Source organism: Vollenhovia emeryi, unplaced genomic scaffold, assembly GCF_000949405.1.
Source record: "Vollenhovia emeryi isolate VEMERY1.0 unplaced genomic scaffold, V.emery_V1.0 DF939148.1, whole genome shotgun sequence".
NCBI classification, from domain to species: domain Eukaryota; kingdom Metazoa; phylum Arthropoda; class Insecta; order Hymenoptera; family Formicidae; genus Vollenhovia; species Vollenhovia emeryi.
In genome coordinates, this window is record NW_011967218.1 from 438,865 (window position 1) to 457,816 (window position 18,952).

General features: G+C 42.6%; 1 protein-coding gene across 1 annotated transcript in view; it reads left to right on the forward strand.

Moving 5' to 3' along the window:
• Positions 1-18,952, forward strand: part of LOC105565979 (sodium/potassium/calcium exchanger Nckx30C-like) — a 36,208-nt gene that overhangs the window by 13,642 nt on the left and 3,614 nt on the right. Inside the window, exons 2-5 of the mRNA XM_012019614.1 lie at positions 3,312-3,584; positions 3,885-3,954; positions 8,582-8,796; positions 14,218-14,470. Coding sequence (XP_011875004.1) covers positions 3,312-3,584; positions 3,885-3,954; positions 8,582-8,796; positions 14,218-14,470 — 811 coding nt within the window. The remainder of the gene's footprint in view (positions 1-3,311; positions 3,585-3,884; positions 3,955-8,581; positions 8,797-14,217; positions 14,471-18,952) is intronic.

Below are 18,952 nucleotides of genomic sequence, written 5' to 3' on the forward strand. Positions count from 1 at the left end.
ATTTTTCAGATATAAAAAAAAAAGCTATAGACGTATGCGCGTTGCATATAGAGGGCCGAAATAAATAACAAACTACGTTACCGCTGAGAATTACTCTATTCTATTTCCATGTAATACCGAATTTGCAGTTTCTCCGCGCGCTCTTTTTTTCTTCTTTTTTTACCCGTCTACTTTTCGTTTCGACCTGCTGCTGCCGCTCCTAGCGAGCGGCAGTAAAAGTTCGCACGAACCGCGGTAACCGACATATTTGGAGCACCTCACAACTGGGTTCGCGAAAACAGATTGTTAGTTAGTTACTTCGCGATACTTTCCGACGAGCGCATTTTTACGGCGACTTGCAGAGTTTGCCCGAAAATATATTTCGGCTCGATCCAATGATACTCGGCAGCTATCGAGGTAATTTCATCGCGTTGCAATTTTTCGTAATTATCACCGTGCAAGGGAGTAGCGGAGAGAGTAATGTAAAGTCCACGAATAATGCCTTTTTCCCCTGTATCCTGTGTTTCTCTATTTTTAGAATCTTTTTTTTCTTACGATGCAACACAATACAAAACGGATATTCCGTCTATATACGCGATCGAGTGAGTGGGGCAGGTAGTGACATACGATCGTGCAGATTTGTCTCCCTTTATTGCACGCAAGACCCATTAACGTTCGAATGATCGTCAAATGGATTGAATACGTGTAAGCGATTAATTCGTCGCATAAAATCGTTACGCTCTCACCGCGAAATCATTCAAGTCTCACTGAATCGAGTATTTCCTAATCACACGTGCGATAATTCTACTTCTCGTTTATTAACGAAGGTTACGAACGAACGCGAAGGAAGAGCCTTACGATCACGGAAAGGTTTCCCACTCGGAGAAATAGATAATGTCGATTGATCGACTACTTGTTGAAATAACGATGATCCCTTTTAGCGAGAAGACCGAGTTCTCGAATTCTCTCCCTAAAGCTGTCTATAGAGCATGTACGTTCTAAATTATGCATGATCTGTACACACGGCGCACTGTGGATTGTATATAGCGGAAACGGACGTGCATCATCTATACATAGAGAAATGTCCTGCTCCTATCTATGTATTTATATTTCACGTCCGTCGGCTTAGGCTATGCTAAATTTACAGCAATAATTGGTCCGCATTGGATTAAATGCAAGTTAATTTTGACCAGGCTCGGGAAATACGGGTAACAAAATATTAAAAGCTTGTTCCCGGGATAAAATTATACTCTTCTATAAAAGTGAATGCACGCTCCCCGCAAAATGGAAGCTTCCATTCATCTTATTCTTTTCAATTTTAATATTTGCCTTTAACTTTTCATAACTTTCGTGGCGCCGCGCGAACGCATTTCTATGCTCTGCTGCATGCTGCACATCACTTCAGAAGTGAAATTAGATACCTACGCAGCGAATATTATAGTACGCATATTACATACGCCATTAATTCTATCGCATTTTATATTTCATGTGAAACGATGTTATGCAACGTTACTATTTAAATACTTGGCAATGGTTTAATTTCGGTAGAAGGCGATTTTTCAAGAGAAATGACTTTTCGTATAATTTTAAAACAAACATACACTTAGACTTTAGCATCAAACAAAATGAACTCTCCTGTTTTGCATGGTAATTTTTGTTCTCGATAAATTTTGTAGACAATATATATATTTATATAATGTAGATGCATTATATATGCATGAGGTTATTTGTTTTTTAAATTAATTAACATTTTGATTATTGTGATAAAATGCATACACTGGTTGCGCGAGGTTCTCGTAAAATGTTATGGAGTTAAAAAATTCAGTCTTGTTTCTTTTTCATTTGCACGATGAAGAATCGACGTTTGCATTCGCATTGCAAGCCGCTGACATATAATAAATTAATGGCGTTTACAAAAACTCAAGAAGGATGCTCGCAGACCGATAGACTTTTAGATCGAGAATCACTTTCCAAGTGAATTAATGAGTCACGTCTGTCCCCTTAAGGTTGGAGATTTTTTTTTTGTAGAAGTAAGTCCGTCGTACGTACACCTTGACGAGAGCGACAGTATTTTGTGCGTTTTGTAGAATTATAAGTAAAGGTTAGAACATAGAGCTGCATGCGACGAATTTTGATGTATCTTGCGATTATCTCGAAGCTGCATTTTCAATCTCGCCGATTTAACGCCGGACGTTTCGCCGGGGAAATCGACGATGCGAGTAAGAACAAGTTTGATACGCGGCTCACGCAGATCGACATTTTGTAAATGTCTCGGCGCTCAGCCTGGCGTAAAATAAGAACAAAAGGCACACCGAGCGGGAACGACATTTCCCTATTTTCCGATCGCGATCGGGAACTCGGCGGAGCGCGGAATTTGCGAGCATTGCGAAGTTTGCTCGAACGCAACGAATTGCCCCGATATGACGTACGGCGGTGGCACTAATGCACGCGCCGGTAAAGCCGACTCAATATCTGACAAAACAATTCAGACACGCTCGTAAACGTTGTAATTAGCGTGGTTAAACATGATCTTCGCATGTCTACGCGATATATCTACGCTTTTTGCCAATGATAGTCCAATAGTCACTTAAACGCCAAAGCAGAAATTATCTCTACGTTTACAACTGTCGAGTTTTGCGAATATTTTTGCGATTTTTCGACGAAAGTTTGCGCACTCGTTTATCGATTATAAAAATCATATTTAAACAAGCGCGGCGATTTATTTAACTAATAACGAAATACATTTGTTGCTGTCCAATATTATTCCATTAGAAGAATTAAAGGGATGCTGAATTTTGCACCGTTTGCTCCTAGAACTGTCAATTGGTGAAAACATTTGTGTACTAGACAAACTATGTGGCTTTTGTGTACAGACCGACAGTGTTCGACTATTCGGACCAAAAGAGAGAACAGCGTGGTATCATTGGAATTTAGTTTAGAAGCCTAACAAGAAATCTATTCACTAAAATAAGTTATAGATTACCTAACTTATAACTTATTTAAGTGAATAGATTTCTTTTTAGGCTTCTGAACTTAATTTCAACGATACCACGCTGTTTTCTCATTTGGTCCGAATGGTGGGACACTTTCGATCTTTACGCACAAACCTTATAATTTGTGTGTTACACAAAGCTTTCATCAAGTGACGGTTCTAGGTGCAAAGAGCGCAAGAGATGCAAAGAGTCGAGATGTTGCAAATACAAATTGTGCGCGTCACGAAGGAGACGCGGCGGATTTTGTGGTTGTAAATTCGACTACGAGATAATCGCACGGTTGGGAGCTAATGCATCGTGCTTCTGCCCTCATTAACCTGCATCTCTGGTGCTGTTCAGGCAAGGTGGACGAGAAAGCGACGCAGCTGCACGCGATAGCGTCGCTGAAGGTGCTGCTGGATGCCACCCGGCCGCATAACGGCGCCGCGACGTCGACCGCCGCCCATTACTCCGGCGCGTCCTCGAAGGAGACGACGCTGCAGCTGCAGCAAGGCTCGCAGGGCACCACCACCACCACGACTACGACGACCACCGCCGGCACCACCGCCGGTATTCAGGAACTTCCGAACGGCGGTATCGCCGCCGGTCTCGACGCTGGACTCGATTCGGCAAGTATCGAATGCAAGAAATGCCAGCGCCAAGAATTCGCGCGACAGACTCGTCGATTCCCGGCATCGTCGCGGGCATCAGGACTATTAAATTGCGTTCATTTTCGCATGACGATTTCTCTTTTTCGTATGTCGCGTCTATCCGAAATCAGAATACGACATTTACTTCCCACGCTGGGGAAAAAAAAACATTTTCGCTAATATTTTGCTAGAAATATTTTGTCGCCATAACTTATAAATTTCTAAATCACGGCAAACGGTTTGCTGTCGCACCTATACATGTGTTTGCTGTACAATCTTGCAGACGTAAGGAGGAGGAACAAAAACGTTGCTGCAAACAATAACGAGGTTGTGTCGTTTGCTGAAATCGATCGGTACGTCCGCGAGTTATAAATGATCCTTCGTTGATTTCTGCAAGTGAAGGAAAGAGCCGTATGTGGGTAGAAGGATCTACGATCCGATTCGTTATACGGTGTACCCCGGGCCGAGAGATTGGAATAGTTTCGGCATCGCCCGTGCCCTGCACGCCCTGCCGTCGTAAAACAAAGAGGCCGCGAGCACGTTGATTGGAATTTGTCGTTCCACTTTTCTTGACAAAACGCTTGATTTGCTGGTAGCGTATCTGTCGTCGCATTTCTCGTGACTCGTTCGAGCCCTCGCTATTTTCCGATGATCGCTCAAGAATATTCCGAGGGAAAAATAACTTCCGACCCGATAAATTAGTACGATAGGCTAATTTTAGGATTAGTATAACTTGGTGATGGCTGTCGCGCTCCTTGGAGCACGCATTGCAAAAGGGCACGTTAGTTCGATATCGTAACGTTCTACTTTCCATTGTGAAATGTTTGCTTCTATCACGACTTGGATATCCTGAATTAGAATAGGCAGTTTAATTCCCACAATACTGCGAATCACGCGAAGTAATCCTTTTTAACCTGCACGTCGAACGTCGTTATGGATGTGCTCTATATATTTCGGACCGTCTTCATTTTATCGCGTAAAACCAGGACGAAACAACCTTGCTGTATAAAAGTTTCAGCATTTCAATCGTTTACGGGGAAAAGCCAGCGCGCGGGGGGACGGCGATTAAGACAAAGTCAATCGATTAGAGTGTTTCAAATGGCGACAAAAGATTTCCGTAAGTAGAATTAATAACCGCGGTACCCACGCGTTTCTTACGAAATCACGTCACTACCTGGGCCAAATTTAAAACAATCAATATCGCTTCCTATTTAGCCCGCCGAATATCATGCTCGTAAACGGCCCGCGGAGTAATAGCTAGGGGTGAGTCCCCAGAGTAATCAAAGTTAGCTTTACGCGCGAGTATAAATCGGCGCGGTGTTCATCCATTAGGTCTTATCGGGACAACCGCAATTTTCACCCGCGAACTTGGTGATCGTAAATCAGAGCGCCGCTCGATATTTGTCGGCTTCGAAAACTTGAAAAGTTCACCCAAGGTTATTTTGCCTGCGTCGAAATCCGACGCGCCGCGTCGCGCGGAATGAAATACGCGAGGAGAGAGAGAGAGAGAGGGCCGGGCTCCGCGTCCCTCGCGGAGAAATTCGATCGGATCTCGCAATCAGCCCGATCGGGCCTGCGTGATTGGGCGCGCGCGCGTCTCTGTCAAAGGAGGGAAGAAAAAAAAGAACAGAGGCTGACGGTCAATAAGTTTTTCACCCATCGTTTGACGCGTCGTTCCCGCGACGGAAAAAATTTGTTCTCACCTTCCCTCGGGGAAGGAACGGCCGGCGAGCAATCGATACAATAAGAAGAGTAACAAACGCAACGAGCGGTATTGCTCGTCAGATGATATCGGCGTAGAATTCTACCCGCCCTGACGCGGACGGAGATAAATATTCAATAATTCTTCCCGACGGCATGGCACGTAGCGCGCGATAGGAACGCATATATATTCGAGGGCTCCTCATTTCCCGTCGCGTTGGCCTCCAACTTGGACGAGTCGTTTTATCGCTGCCCCATCTCGCCTTCGGTGACTCTCCGCGGTCTTCGAAGGATCCTGATGCGACGTCGCGAATTACAGATCCGATAACGGGGACAAAATAGAAATCCCGCTTTCGATCCGCTTGAGGATCCCTCAGCCACCTTTTTTACCGACACAGTCAAATATAGTTTTTGCACGCTTGTAATTCTTTTCATTGGCTTTTGTGCACAAAATAACACCAGGACAAGTCGCGGACCGCATAGCAGAACATTTTCATACCTAAACCACTCGGGTCAGGGAAGTCTAATAAAAACGAAATCGGTATTTGAAATTTTCAATTCGTAGTTCGTGCTAAATTCGAAATTGGCTAAAATTGCAACATTCTTCCACACGATTAAAACACGTATAACGTCCCTGGTTTTGTCTTTATGCGTACTTTAATCGCGTGGGAGAATTTTGCAATGTTATAAAGCCAATTTCGAATTTAGGACGAACTACAAATTGAAAATTTCAAATACCAATTTCTTTTTTATTAGACTTCTAAGCATAGTGTTTCAAGTATTAAAATATTCGGCTATGCGGTCCGCAACTTACCCTGGTATTATTCTGTGCGTAAAAGCGCCAATAAAAGAATTACAAGTGCAAAAACTACATTTGACTGTGTCGGTAAAAAAAAGATGGCTGAGGGATCCCTTAACGTTTCAGCTGAGCCGCTGGAAGCCGCTAAACATAAATATTAGATCGACTTTTAATTACGCGAAAGAAAATTTTCGCCAAAGCGCCGGATAATCGTGATAAAATACGAACGCGCGGCTGATTTTTGTTCTAATTAAAAAAGGATTGTGGCGGTAAAGCGAATCAGTAGTCGCCGGCAACAAATTGCCGTGCCGTGCTCGACCCTCGGTTTAAATCGATAGTTCGCGTCGTGTCATTTTCTTGCGTCAAACATTCGAGCTTTTATCGCTACATTAACATTTATCACGTATACCACGCGAGATACTCACTTAAAAAATGCATCGCATGTAAGCGTGGCACGTCCCCCGTATCGAATCTTATCCGGCATCGCCCTTCGCTTCTTTTTTTTATGATTCTTCGACTAAGATCTACTCAGGCAAATCTGATTGAATCGGCGATATCCTGTGGGCTTCCGTTAAAAAGATAGTCGCAGTTTTGCAGTGCGCTGTTCCATCTTAACGCTCTTTGTTACCCGATGAAAGGGAGACGTAAATTACGTGACACACGTACGAAAATACATTTTTTTTACATTAGTAGTAAATGGAGTAAATGTTTTTAATTGAAGATTGATATAACTTTAATATTTTCCCCCATATTAACGATAATCAATTGGCATTTCTTAATTAAAAGGCCAATCGGCATGTGTCGAATATAGTAATCGAGCATACGGCATTTGCGGGAAAAAATGCCACTTTCACGTGAAATTCGCTTGAAAATTAAACAGGAAATATAAAAACGCGACGCTTTTGATTAGCATAATGCGAGTGAAAAAGATTTACAGTACTAATTTACACCGACAGGCACTCATTTAACGTTTAAAAGAGCCGTGTAAAAGAGAAAGCTGCGCTTTCGCAACGATAGTATAAAAGAACTCTTGTTCGATCGTTGTTGCGCCAATCGTTACGATGACGCAAAGAGAACTGTCAGAGAACGTCGAGACAATTTCCCCCCCCCCCCCCCCCGAGCGGCGTGTAATCGTCGTTGCAATTCGGAGAGCTACTCTGCGGAAATATAAATCGGAACTTGACTATCCGGAGTCCTCTCGAGAATATTAGCCGGCACTGGGGCTGGTATCGCGGCGCGTGGACGGAGCGAGTAGTCTCAGGCGGCTTTGTCCTAAATGACCGAAGAGAGGGGCCTTTTCATTTTGAATGCATCGGCGAATCTGGGTCAATGCTGCATCTCTCGCCCGTCCGCTGCGCATTTGCAGCCTCACTTGCGCTTCCCACGGATAATCGGAGGAAAGTCACCAACCCTGTGATTTTCCACGAAAGTTTGCGAATTTGTGGGAACAACGCGCGATGCGCCGGGAAAAGCTCGCGCGATGATTCGGTCCGGCGAGTAGCTTAAGTTCACAACAGAGTGACGAGACTCGAGATTAATCGTCCTCGAAGAAAGTTGCGCGCTGTAAAAACTTCCGGGTCTTATCTTAATTCTCAACGTTTGTTAATTACAGCGGCAATTCCCTCGTTACACAGATTATTTAGTTTTAAACTAAATAAATCCAATAAATAACGGGGCACTTTCGATCACGAAATTAACAAGTGAAAAGAGTTCGACACGATAGATTCGTTGAAAACTAAATAATCTGTAATAACGAGGGCGTCGCCACTGTAATTAACAAATGTTGGGAATTAAGATAAGACGCGGACTCTATGAATCGAACGTTTCGGCTCCGCTCTGAGCCATCTTCAGCGACGCGGTAATAATTAAACCGAAATGATCTCACGTTCCCCGGCGAGAAATCGAGGTTACTCACTTCGTCATTTCGATCCAATTGTTGCCGCGTCGCTAAGATGTCTCAAAGCGGAGCCGAAACGTCCGATTTATAATTATGTAATCGTATTACTTATTAAAGATCGATACACCGTTAACTTGAGTACGCACCGTCAATCGCGTTGTACTCTCGAAACCTCCTTTCGTCACTCGTTAATTAGGATCAATCTCCCACGTTAACTCGGGGGCGACTTCTCCTCTTTAGCAAACGCCGCCTTTTAATGTCGATCTCTGCCAATGTACAAACATTCAAAAGGAGGATTAGTCCAGTGCACAAAAGGTACTACGTCTATTTCGTTCTTGAATGCGACTGTGCTGATGATGATACTTAACAAATATGCTTCGTGGCATTCTGCCGCGGTTTGCAACGAGACCGTACAACAGAATGATACTTCATACCTTTGTAATTAACTGGTTATTAGATCTTTGAATTTCGTAACATCGTTCAACAAGGCATATAAACGTTTCATTCGCATTGTTCGGGACAACAATAAACGTTGCAGCCCGCGCAGCGTTAATTAAGTAAATTGGACCTGCGAATACTTTAGACCGATTGCGAAACTAAGTTATGAAAAAGATGATCGGCCAGAGGGATCTCATCTCTCTTTTTGTAACATTTGTTCGCAGGGCGAAGAGGATGAACCTCCAGAGGCCTTGAACATGGGCTGGCCAAGCAGCCCGAGAAAAAGGCTAACTTACATTTTGGTCGCGCCAATCTTATTTCCTCTTTGGTTGACGTTACCGGATACGAGAACACCTAGAGGTAACCAATGATCATCTTCCTATTCGGCTCGTGTAGGTTCAATCAATCTACGCGGAGTTTTCTCTCGAAATCTATCAGTTCTCGGAAAATCGTGTGATCGTGAAACACGGCACTTCCAAGAATTTTATGAGAGTTTTTCGAGATTTTAGCACACATTTTACTAGTACAATTTCGAAAAACTCTCATCAATTTTAAGAAACAATTCTCTCCGTGTACAAGTCACAACTCATTTTTCACTCGGATAATATCTTCCGATTTCTAATATCATCTTTTCTCGGTTTCGAAAGGGTTTTCGTGCAATGTATAGTACAAAAGATTAAGAAAATTATGCGTTTGTGTAATTTCTTTCTGATTTCGCGAAATGAACACAAACGCGCGCGCGCGCGCGCACATACCCACATTTATATTGAATAAATATAGATATCTATATAAAACTTAATGCAATAGCTTTGCGAAAAGTGAAACTAAATTTCCCCAGCCATTTGATCGATGGGATGCGGCCGAATATTTGCGCCAACGCCAATGCCTCATCCGACGGCCTTCTCTTTCAATGTTTTCACCGCTGGCTGTTCGGATAGTAATATTAGGTTTCGCCACACTAACGGGATAATCGGTCTTGAAATGAAAACTGGAGCAAAGACAAAAGCAAGACCTTTTGTTAAGCGCAAGAGCGATTAAGCAGTTTCATTTACATATCTTGCATCTGCGAGACCTAAACTCCGTTTCTCCTTGAAAAGTCAATTAGGATATTTATGAAACGAATACGCGAGCCTTCAAGGACGGGGAATTTAATCTATCAAAAGTATTTTTAATCGGCAAATACGTCTACGAGCTTGCGGGCTCAGTGCCTTCCGCTCCGCTTTCCATCTTCATTCCACCCGCGCTCTTCGCCTCTATTCTTTGAGAATGGGACGGCGTTATTAAGACGTAGGCAATGTATCAAGATAATTTCCACTCCAATTTCGCAACTCATTAATATTAAAGGAGAATATACGTGTATTCACGTGTATCCTCCCCATTCGCGCTCGACCGCAATAAATTGTGAGCCGCGATAGATATCCGATCTACATATTACTTAAGGAATGAAAGTCGCCGGGATCCAACAAGCTTACGTGATATCAGAATTTCCTACTTGATTGTGAGTTTTAATCGCACGCATATCTAACGCCTCGCTTCGCTGATGAATGACGGACTTATCCGCGCGCTGGGAATATTAACTGAACGGACACGGAAGGAGGTGCGGAAAAGCGCGGCGAATGCGCCATTAATTACGGCCGGGGGGGGGAAAAAAAACTCGAGATCGGCGCGTGCATTTTTTTTTTCAATCCCGCCGAAAACGTCAGGATCAGATTAAATCCTATCAATCAGCTGAAACGTCGCGCGATGTTTTGCCCCCGCCCGGTATCGACCCCGCGGTAATATTAACTCAACTCTCCGGGAATTCGGGATTCCAAGCCATCGATTTCGCCGAGGTGGAAATCAATACAAGAGACTAATTAAACGGCACTTACAGTTAACTTGATGAGTTTGCGCTTTGCCCAAGCTGCACCCTCTTATCGCCGTCTCGACGTGTAATTTTCTCGAGAGATTAGCAGTAAAGAAAGGAGATAAGACATTTCTCTTTAAACGAGAGCGTCGATGGCGGGTCCTTCGAAGACGTTGCGACGGCACAACTCGGCCGCTCAGGCCTGTCCTACGATACGTCGTACGTCGGGACGTAGCCGATAGTTTAATGAGAAAATTTTATTTCCCAACGAACTTTTCAACGAAATTCACTATTTCTCGACCATACCTGGCGCTTTTTAACAATACAGAAAATTTATTGCGAAAAATCTTACCTCAGCCAGGGTTTGAACCTGGACCTCCCTGCACTCTGGGCGGGCGTCTCACCGATTCGACACCACCGAGGCATAATATTTATCGCAATAACAGTATAAAGATGTTGCCTACGCGTCTATTTCGACTTTTTTGCAGTGAATTTTCGCGATGAACTTTCTGTATTATTGAAAAGTGCCAGGTATGGCCAAGAAAACACTGACGTTGTTAATTATCGCTGGCGACATTGAAGAACTCTTGTTAGTTGAAATTCACTTTGTTCTCTTAGAAATGTTAAAACGTAGCTTCTCACTCCTTCTTTGGCAATCACCATTTAGAGAACTTTTTGAACTTGTCGGAGGATAACTCTCGATGACAGTAGTCCTTTAAGCGTCGTATGTTATTTGTCTATTCAGGTGTTAAATTTATTGTTCTTATTTGCAAACCAAAAAATTTTTACATTAAGGTTTTTCTAACACCGCGTATTATTTTTTGATCCCAGCTTCGCTGAGGATGACCCGAGAATGGATCGAAACGTTTGGATATTTTAATCAATTGATTTGAAAGTTACACTTTGGATCATTTCGCCCTGCGGTTGGCTCGCATTGGCCCTTTCTCCCTCAATAGTTGTTTTATCGAGAGCCGTTACTACGATTTGGATTAATGAGAAAATTTCTTTGCAAAAGAGACCGTCTGCTACGTCCCGATACCCGACAGCGACATGCGACGTGTTGTCTGTCAGTTGACGGAAACATTTGTGTAATATACAAGTTAAACGGCTTACGTGTATAGATAGAAAGCAGCTTGCTATTCTGGCTAAATGAAAGAACAATATGGCATCAATGAAACTAAGTTTGTAAATCTAATAAAAAATAATAGAGCAACACACATACTACATATATTGCTTACTATTATTTCTTATTAGACTTACAAACTTAGCTTCAGTGATGCCATATTGTTCTTTAATTTAGCCGGAATAGCAAGCTGCTAATACACGTAAGCCATTTAATTTGTATATTACACGAATGTTTTCGCGAAACAGACAGTTTTAAGTGCAAAAGGTGCAAGAGCGTCTCCAACATCCCCTCGAGCAACCTAACATTTCGGTTAGTGCCTCTTAAGCGAAAGTTATCGTTGCGTTACTCAATATCGACAGAGCTAATTGAGAGAATCGATTAGCGTTACCTTAAAATCTTGGATATCGATAGAATAGCTAATTGCGATTCTTAGTTACGCGGGGTAAAATTCGTAAGGGATTAGAGTTACGAACAATCCAAATAATTCGATTACTAATTGTGGGCCCCAAAATGGGCTGCTGTCTTTTTTCCCCCCAGAGTGCAAGGCCTTAGCGGGAGAAGCGAGAATGAGCGGGGTGGTCTACGACGTCGTCGGTTTCGGCGCACGCCGCGTATCGATTTAATAATAAATGTTAAGATCAACCTCCGGGCGGCACACGCCGTTGTTGAAAAGCACCATTTATCACGTGTCCCCTGCATTATCTCGGCCTATTAACGCGTTTCTATCGCGATGTTGCACAATACGGCGAAAGATGATATTGACACGCTAATTTCGCATTGGGGACTGATTGTTGCACATGTACAGACGCATAGATGGCCGTACGTACGTGCTCGGTGCTGACTCCATTGTCAGCTAAAATTCCGATATGTCCTTTGAATTTCAGCAACCTCGGCCTTTGATTGCACATCTATTAATATGAATGTTATCGCAATCAATTATTAAGACAATCAAAGATCGTTAGGCCACTTGTCTGTCAATATTTGTACAGGTAGTTGAAAATTCGCGATAAATCAAGTCGCGCAAAGTTTCGTTCGCTTTTTCACAGACGTTGATACGCTTTCCCCCGATTTCCTTTAGCCCCGATGAGTTTTGACTCCACGAAAATACTACGTAAAGCAGTCGTCGTTGCGACATATCAATAAGCTTGGTACAACTAATGAAAACGTTAGCAAATAATATTGTCGCTCAGATTCAACGAGAATGCGACCACTTGCGCGCGCCAAATTAAGATTTACTTTCATGGTGTAACTCTTTTCTCGAATAATTAAAACTGCCCGGGCTAAACTTAATTAATCTCACTTAAATTAAGCGAATTAGTTATCGCATAGCTCTTTCATTGCGCGCCTGCATTTATCCAGATTACAAAATTAATATGAGAAACAATTTAATAGGGGGGGGGGGGGGAGAACTTTTGTTTTGTATCTCCGTGTTTTGCTACAGAGACTGTCGCAATTATAATTACAAGTCAATGTTGAGGACGCCTGTGCGAGAAAGTTGTGTAACATTAGATCCGCACGATATACATTAGATTTCCCCGAAAATCATTCGGAGCTGCAGCCTTCCGTCACTCTTGAATTAAACCTCGAGATTCGGTCATTAGGATTAGATTACGAGACGGATTAGATATCTCGAGCTTCATTCTCGTCGTTGTAGCGTCAAAGCACGTAAATGCGGCATTAAAGTTTGCGAACTGACGGTTCTGACTGGCTGAGAACGACTTCGCCTACTGTTATATCAGTTAACCCTTTGAGGCACACATTGTTCTATTGAACCATTTTTTGTGAAACTTTGTACACGAGGGTTTTTGGGGTCGCTGATTACGAACCCGTTATCAGATTTTTCATAGTTCAATATAGCGGATTCAAGATGGAATTCAAATTTTATAGAATATAAAAAATAGCGCAAAATTTGCCGATTTCAGAGATTCTTATTTGTAAAGTGTTCTTTTATCGCTAAAAGATACCCCAAAAAATGCACAAAACTCGACCTAAATGCGTTAACTAGAAATTAAATGGGCAAAAAGTAAAGAATTTGAGGTAACGTGGGTTAAGGCCTTTGCACGTAAAAAAGCGTTAACCGTAACCGTAATTTTAGTCCGTAATCGTAGTTTTCAACACGTACAGACAGATGGAGCAACCCAAGTAAAATTCCGAAGGTTACGGACTAAAATTACGTAGGTTCCGTAGGTTATGGACTAAAATTACAGTTACGGTTAATGCTTTTTTACGTGCAAAGGCCTTTACCGCCATTCTTCAAAGGGTTAAGAAAAGATGCGATTTATCGGAAATTGTTTTTAACAACTTTTAACGATACTTCGCAAACGCCTTTCAATTGTACATTCTTCCATTCAAATTCTATTTTGCGTCGATATATGCTTGATTTTAAAAAAATGTTTCTATCAAAATGCACATTTCATACTCTCGTCCACTCTTTCGCACGTAAAAGCAACTATTTTTCAAATTCGTACTGCGTACTCTAGTCAGCCAGTGTCTCGCAACGATATCAGAATGGTAATCGACCAAACACACTTAGCATACTTAAACTACTTCCGTTAATGGAAAGTACAACCGAGCGATGCGAATAAAACGCTGGCGCCACGTGGCTGACTGCATAATCCCGCGGGCAAAGAAACACCCCGCGCTATCGCAAACCCTGGTCTTGTCTTTACGATTCGCGGCTCCCGCGGGAAAAATTGCAAAGTCACTTCCGACATTGACGTTGGTCCTCCGGCGACGATCAATGGTAATCTCCGCAGGAACCGCAGGGAATGTCTAACAGATACCGCGCATCCACGCGCTTGATTTCCAGGGAAAAAGTTCTTCCCGGTAACGTTCATCGGCTCGATCGTCTGGATCGCGGCGTACTCGTACCTGATGGTCTGGTGGGCGAATGTCGCCGGCGACACAGTGGCCATACCGCCGGAAGTGATGGGCCTGACGTTCCTCGCAGCTGGTACCAGCATACCGGACCTCATCACGAGCGTCATCGTGGCGCGAAAGGGATACGGCGACATGGCCGTGTCGAGTTCCGTCGGCAGTAACATCTTCGACGTGACCGTTGGGTAAGCATCCAAATCTCTTCCAGAATTCCCGCGTCGCGACGCAACGTTGTCCCGCGAGTCGTTTTATTCCGAAAGACTCGGGGACATTTCTTTTTACTCCATTCACGCTTCAAACTTGTTCAGTTTCGTTACGCGACATTGTCATTCGATAATGAATCCCCCTTTTTTTTTTTTATTCGAAGACCATTTCGCGCGAATAGTATTTTACAATTCTCGCGAGATTTTATTTTACTCTTTTATTGTATGTGTTATTATTTAAATTTTACAATCTCTACGCGCTAAGGTTTTATTTTTTAACGAATTGATTGGAGAAAGTAGAAAGTTTTAATTGTACTCGCGATGGGAGTTCAGCGTGCAGCTAAAATATTTTTGAAAATGCAGTAAAAAGTGAAGAGTGCAACTACAGGAAATAATATTTCACTGATGGAACACAATGTTGGAAGAAAAATATAAGTACACAAAGAAATGGACGATTGACAAAAAGTCATACCATTGTGCTTCCATTTTAGAAATATCGCAGCAACGTGTATCTCTTATTGATTCCGCACGTGGATAGATTTATGTATTATATATATTATCAAATATATTTCGATACATGTACGTATCGAAAGGAAAACACGAAACGTCATATTGATCTTCCAATCAAATTGCACCGAACTTTGGAGAGAAATAAGAAAGACTTAGAATATACAGATTAGTTGATTAATAAGTTGAACAATGTAGACCAGGAGTGCAAGGTAAATGCGAAATTATGCATACACTTCCGACACGCTCTACATTAATATTTGTGCGTGTACAAATTTATAACAAAGTGAACAGCACGAGTAACAAAAGGGAAAGCGAGTTAAGAACAAACTTTGATGCCGTTCCAATATTGCCATTAACATGTCAACGCTACGATTCTACACTGTAAAAAAAAGTACATGTAAAGTTGCAACTATTATACTGGGTAATATTGGAGTCGTCTATTAAAGGTGTATATTTACGTGCGTCAGTAAATTTACACCTTGTAGGTGAAATTATTACCTTATATAATAAGTAAACTGCTTGCCTTTAAATTTTACAATTTTTTTTGTACTTTTGATCAAGTGCAGACAAATATTTACGCAACAGAGTAAAAAATTTTGTGAAAGTACATAAATGTATATATTTCGGTTATTAGTAGCGTAATCGCTACACTTATTACGTATGTAATTTTACATACTTTTTTCACAGTGTATCCACGTAAATTCGCACATTTGATTAACCTCACGTCAGTAAATTAACATTATTTTTTGTGCTTTATCGTTTTAAATTATATACGCAATATTCTGCGCGAGAAGTTGTGCGCGAAGATTTTTCAGTAACTTGCCTGCCGTGAGAACAGCGCACGACATTAAAACGGCACGTCGCAATTAAGAAATTCAATACATTCCCGAAAGTGTCCGTAGCTTTCTCCGTTTTTGAACCCGAAACCCATTTACGTCGCGCTATATTGAAGGATCGATTAACGAAAAGGGCCAGGTGCCAAAGAGGCCAGGAAGCTCATTCGAGAAGGGATATCAATCTCAAATTTCGGTAACGTTAATCGTTCGAGCGGAAGGAGGAAAATAGCGTGTCGAGATAACATTTAACGTGGCGAAAAAATATCGGCCGGCTTGCACTGCAAATATCTAGATGTCCATTTTTATCAGTGGTAAAGTACGTCTCCGTTTTTTAACTTCTCTTTTTTTTATTCAACTCGACGCTATCTAAACGCTCGGCTGAAAATGAGGATTGTTAATTAAATACTCGATCAATCCCGTCATTTCCCATTTACCTTCGCTTCCGTTTCACGATACATACGTGAGAGGCGTTTATCGTAATATTGTAATATTCTGCTTACATTGCTAGAGTGGAAGAAACGGTGCTATTGTTATTCATATAGTGCACACAAGAATGTATGCACAGCCGATGGCTGGCTCCGTTATACCGACGTTGTACCGGCTAGAATAATATTTAGCTTAAAATATACCAGTTGCTTTGAAGAGATACATGCATCTTTGATTCATCTTCCGATTATTAGATACACAATTGAATTATTATATTTACCAGCATGGGTTATCGGTGGACTGAAATTAGCTCAAGTTAAATACTGAATATGTAACGTATGAGCTTGAATATCTTTTTCATCCCATTGCGCATTGTATTCCCTATCTAAAGTCATATCAGAGGAGACTTTAATTTTATCAATTCACCGGAAAAAGTCCACCGTGTTATCTGTTCGCCGGCTCTAGTTTCATTGCTTTAATCCTCCTGAAAATTCAGACATCATATCGCGCATTCTGCGGAAAAGAAACTTCGCGTTCCGGTAACTCGGAAAATTCATATTCGTTTCTGGGAAACGCGTCACGTTCTCTCGCATACAACCGCGAGGATACTTTTCTCGATTGCCATTTGGTCAACGTCAACGTCGCCGGCGAGATCTCCAGCAGGTTGATTGACGGTAGAGACGATTACGGCTCGTGCGATATCGACGGTGCTGTAGAGTTCAATAGACGAGTCGAACAATCTCTCGGAATTATTGGGCTCTCTCGCACGTGCGCGAGGCACACAATGGACTTAATTGTGTAACATATACATACGCACACGGCCCGTATTATACCAACGTCAATATCCTCACGCTGAATTTCATATATAGTATACACACATAGTCTCTTTCTCATATAATAATGTACGCTCGCGCGTGCGATACGAGTCGGAATTTTGCTCAACGATCGAACGGGGTTGGAAGAGGCGCGCGGAATTGGTGGCCAGACCGAGCCCCGTCAAGGCATTCTCGCTATTTCACTGTAATCGCGCATTCGCTAGTCATTCCTCGGCATTATTATATTGTTGGCGCGGGAAATGCCGCGAATACTGTTCCAGACACCAAGACTCATTTTCCGCGAGAAGGCCCTCGGGAATCTCTACGTGGAATCTCGACTCGTCTCGTCGTTAAAGCCAGCTTTTTTTTTGGTCTCTCTTAATAAAATCGCACGATTCCGCGTCGCGGTTGTCCCCGTGCCGTATTACGCGAGTCCGAACGCGTGACACAAGTCGGCTAATTTTCAAGTCCGCTAATTCGTTGGTGTCTCCGCGTCGTTTATAGCGAGTTCGGTTGGTTTCGCTAGTGCGCACTAAGCCTCGTTTCCAGGCGATTGTTATATTTAAAGATCATCTTAAACACCTCTGGCAATATTTCTTATCCAGAAAAATGGCCCGTGCAACGTTTACACGGGATCATTTTTTGACTAAATTCTCTTTGAACATTTAAGACAAAGTTAAATATAACTGACTATAAACAAGCCTTAGTGTGCACTCAGTGCGCACTAGTGCAAGCAACCGAAATCGCTGTTAGACATAGTGCAACTAATAGGCTCACTCTGTCTTCTGTTTAGTTTTGCGTCAATCCCATCCGCACACCCGTCATTTTTATGGTCCGATGAGACCATTGTTGTATGTGCAAAAGTGTAGCTTTAGGCGATTTTTGGCGACTGTATGGTATTTTTACCAAAGTGTACCAGAGTGTAGAAGACCCCGATTTTTATTCGTGAGATTTTTGAGCGGGACCTTTGGCGGAGGGCAGAGATATTGGCGACGGTAGCTTTTGACCATCAACAATAAGAATTAATTATCTTCCCGCGGCCAAGATTCAATCTTCCGACGATGATCGCGCGTCTCTTCCGTGACACTCGATTTCCTGGCAATCGCACGCCGCGACGAAACATGAAATCCTTCTCGTCCCGATGATCAATCACGGCCACGTATCCGCTGACCGATCGCCAGCTGGCAGGCAGCCTGAAAGGGAAGCGGAGAAATATTTCTTTGCATTTGTGCGCCCCGCGATTGCACGTCGAACGATATATATCCAAGACACGTCGACAGCATTGTTACAGACGAATGTGAATTATAGATACCGCACTTGAAATAATATATAGAGCGGCGCAACAGCCACCCACACACGTGCACATGCACGTTCATATTCGATCGATCCAGTGGATGATCCGGCCGCACGTGCAATCATAAAACCGTAATGTTCTAATAGAGTTTATAGCGCGGGAGATGTAAATGTACGCCCGGGAAATTTTATCGAAAGCACGTGCCACGTTTTGCGACTCCCATTCCGAAACCGAATTGGGCACATTCTCGTACGCGCTTTCTTTCCTCACCCTGTGACCGATATATCGTCACTCTCATATTGTTAATCTTTTCTCACAAGTCACTCTGCATGCGAAACATATGTATATTAGGATTCTATATACAGGGTGAGTCTTTCCATATCCGACAAAATTTTTGAGAACGTAGAACGGATCGAGATGAACGGAAAAGTCCTGTACCATTTTGCAATTTTCGTAATAGTTAACGAGTAATTAATTATTAAAAATCGTTGTCTTAGGCCGGCCTACCGCCCAATTCGAGCGCGTGGCGAGATGTGCGCATAGCAATATCGATCGCCAGGCGGTCACATCTTGCCACGCGCTC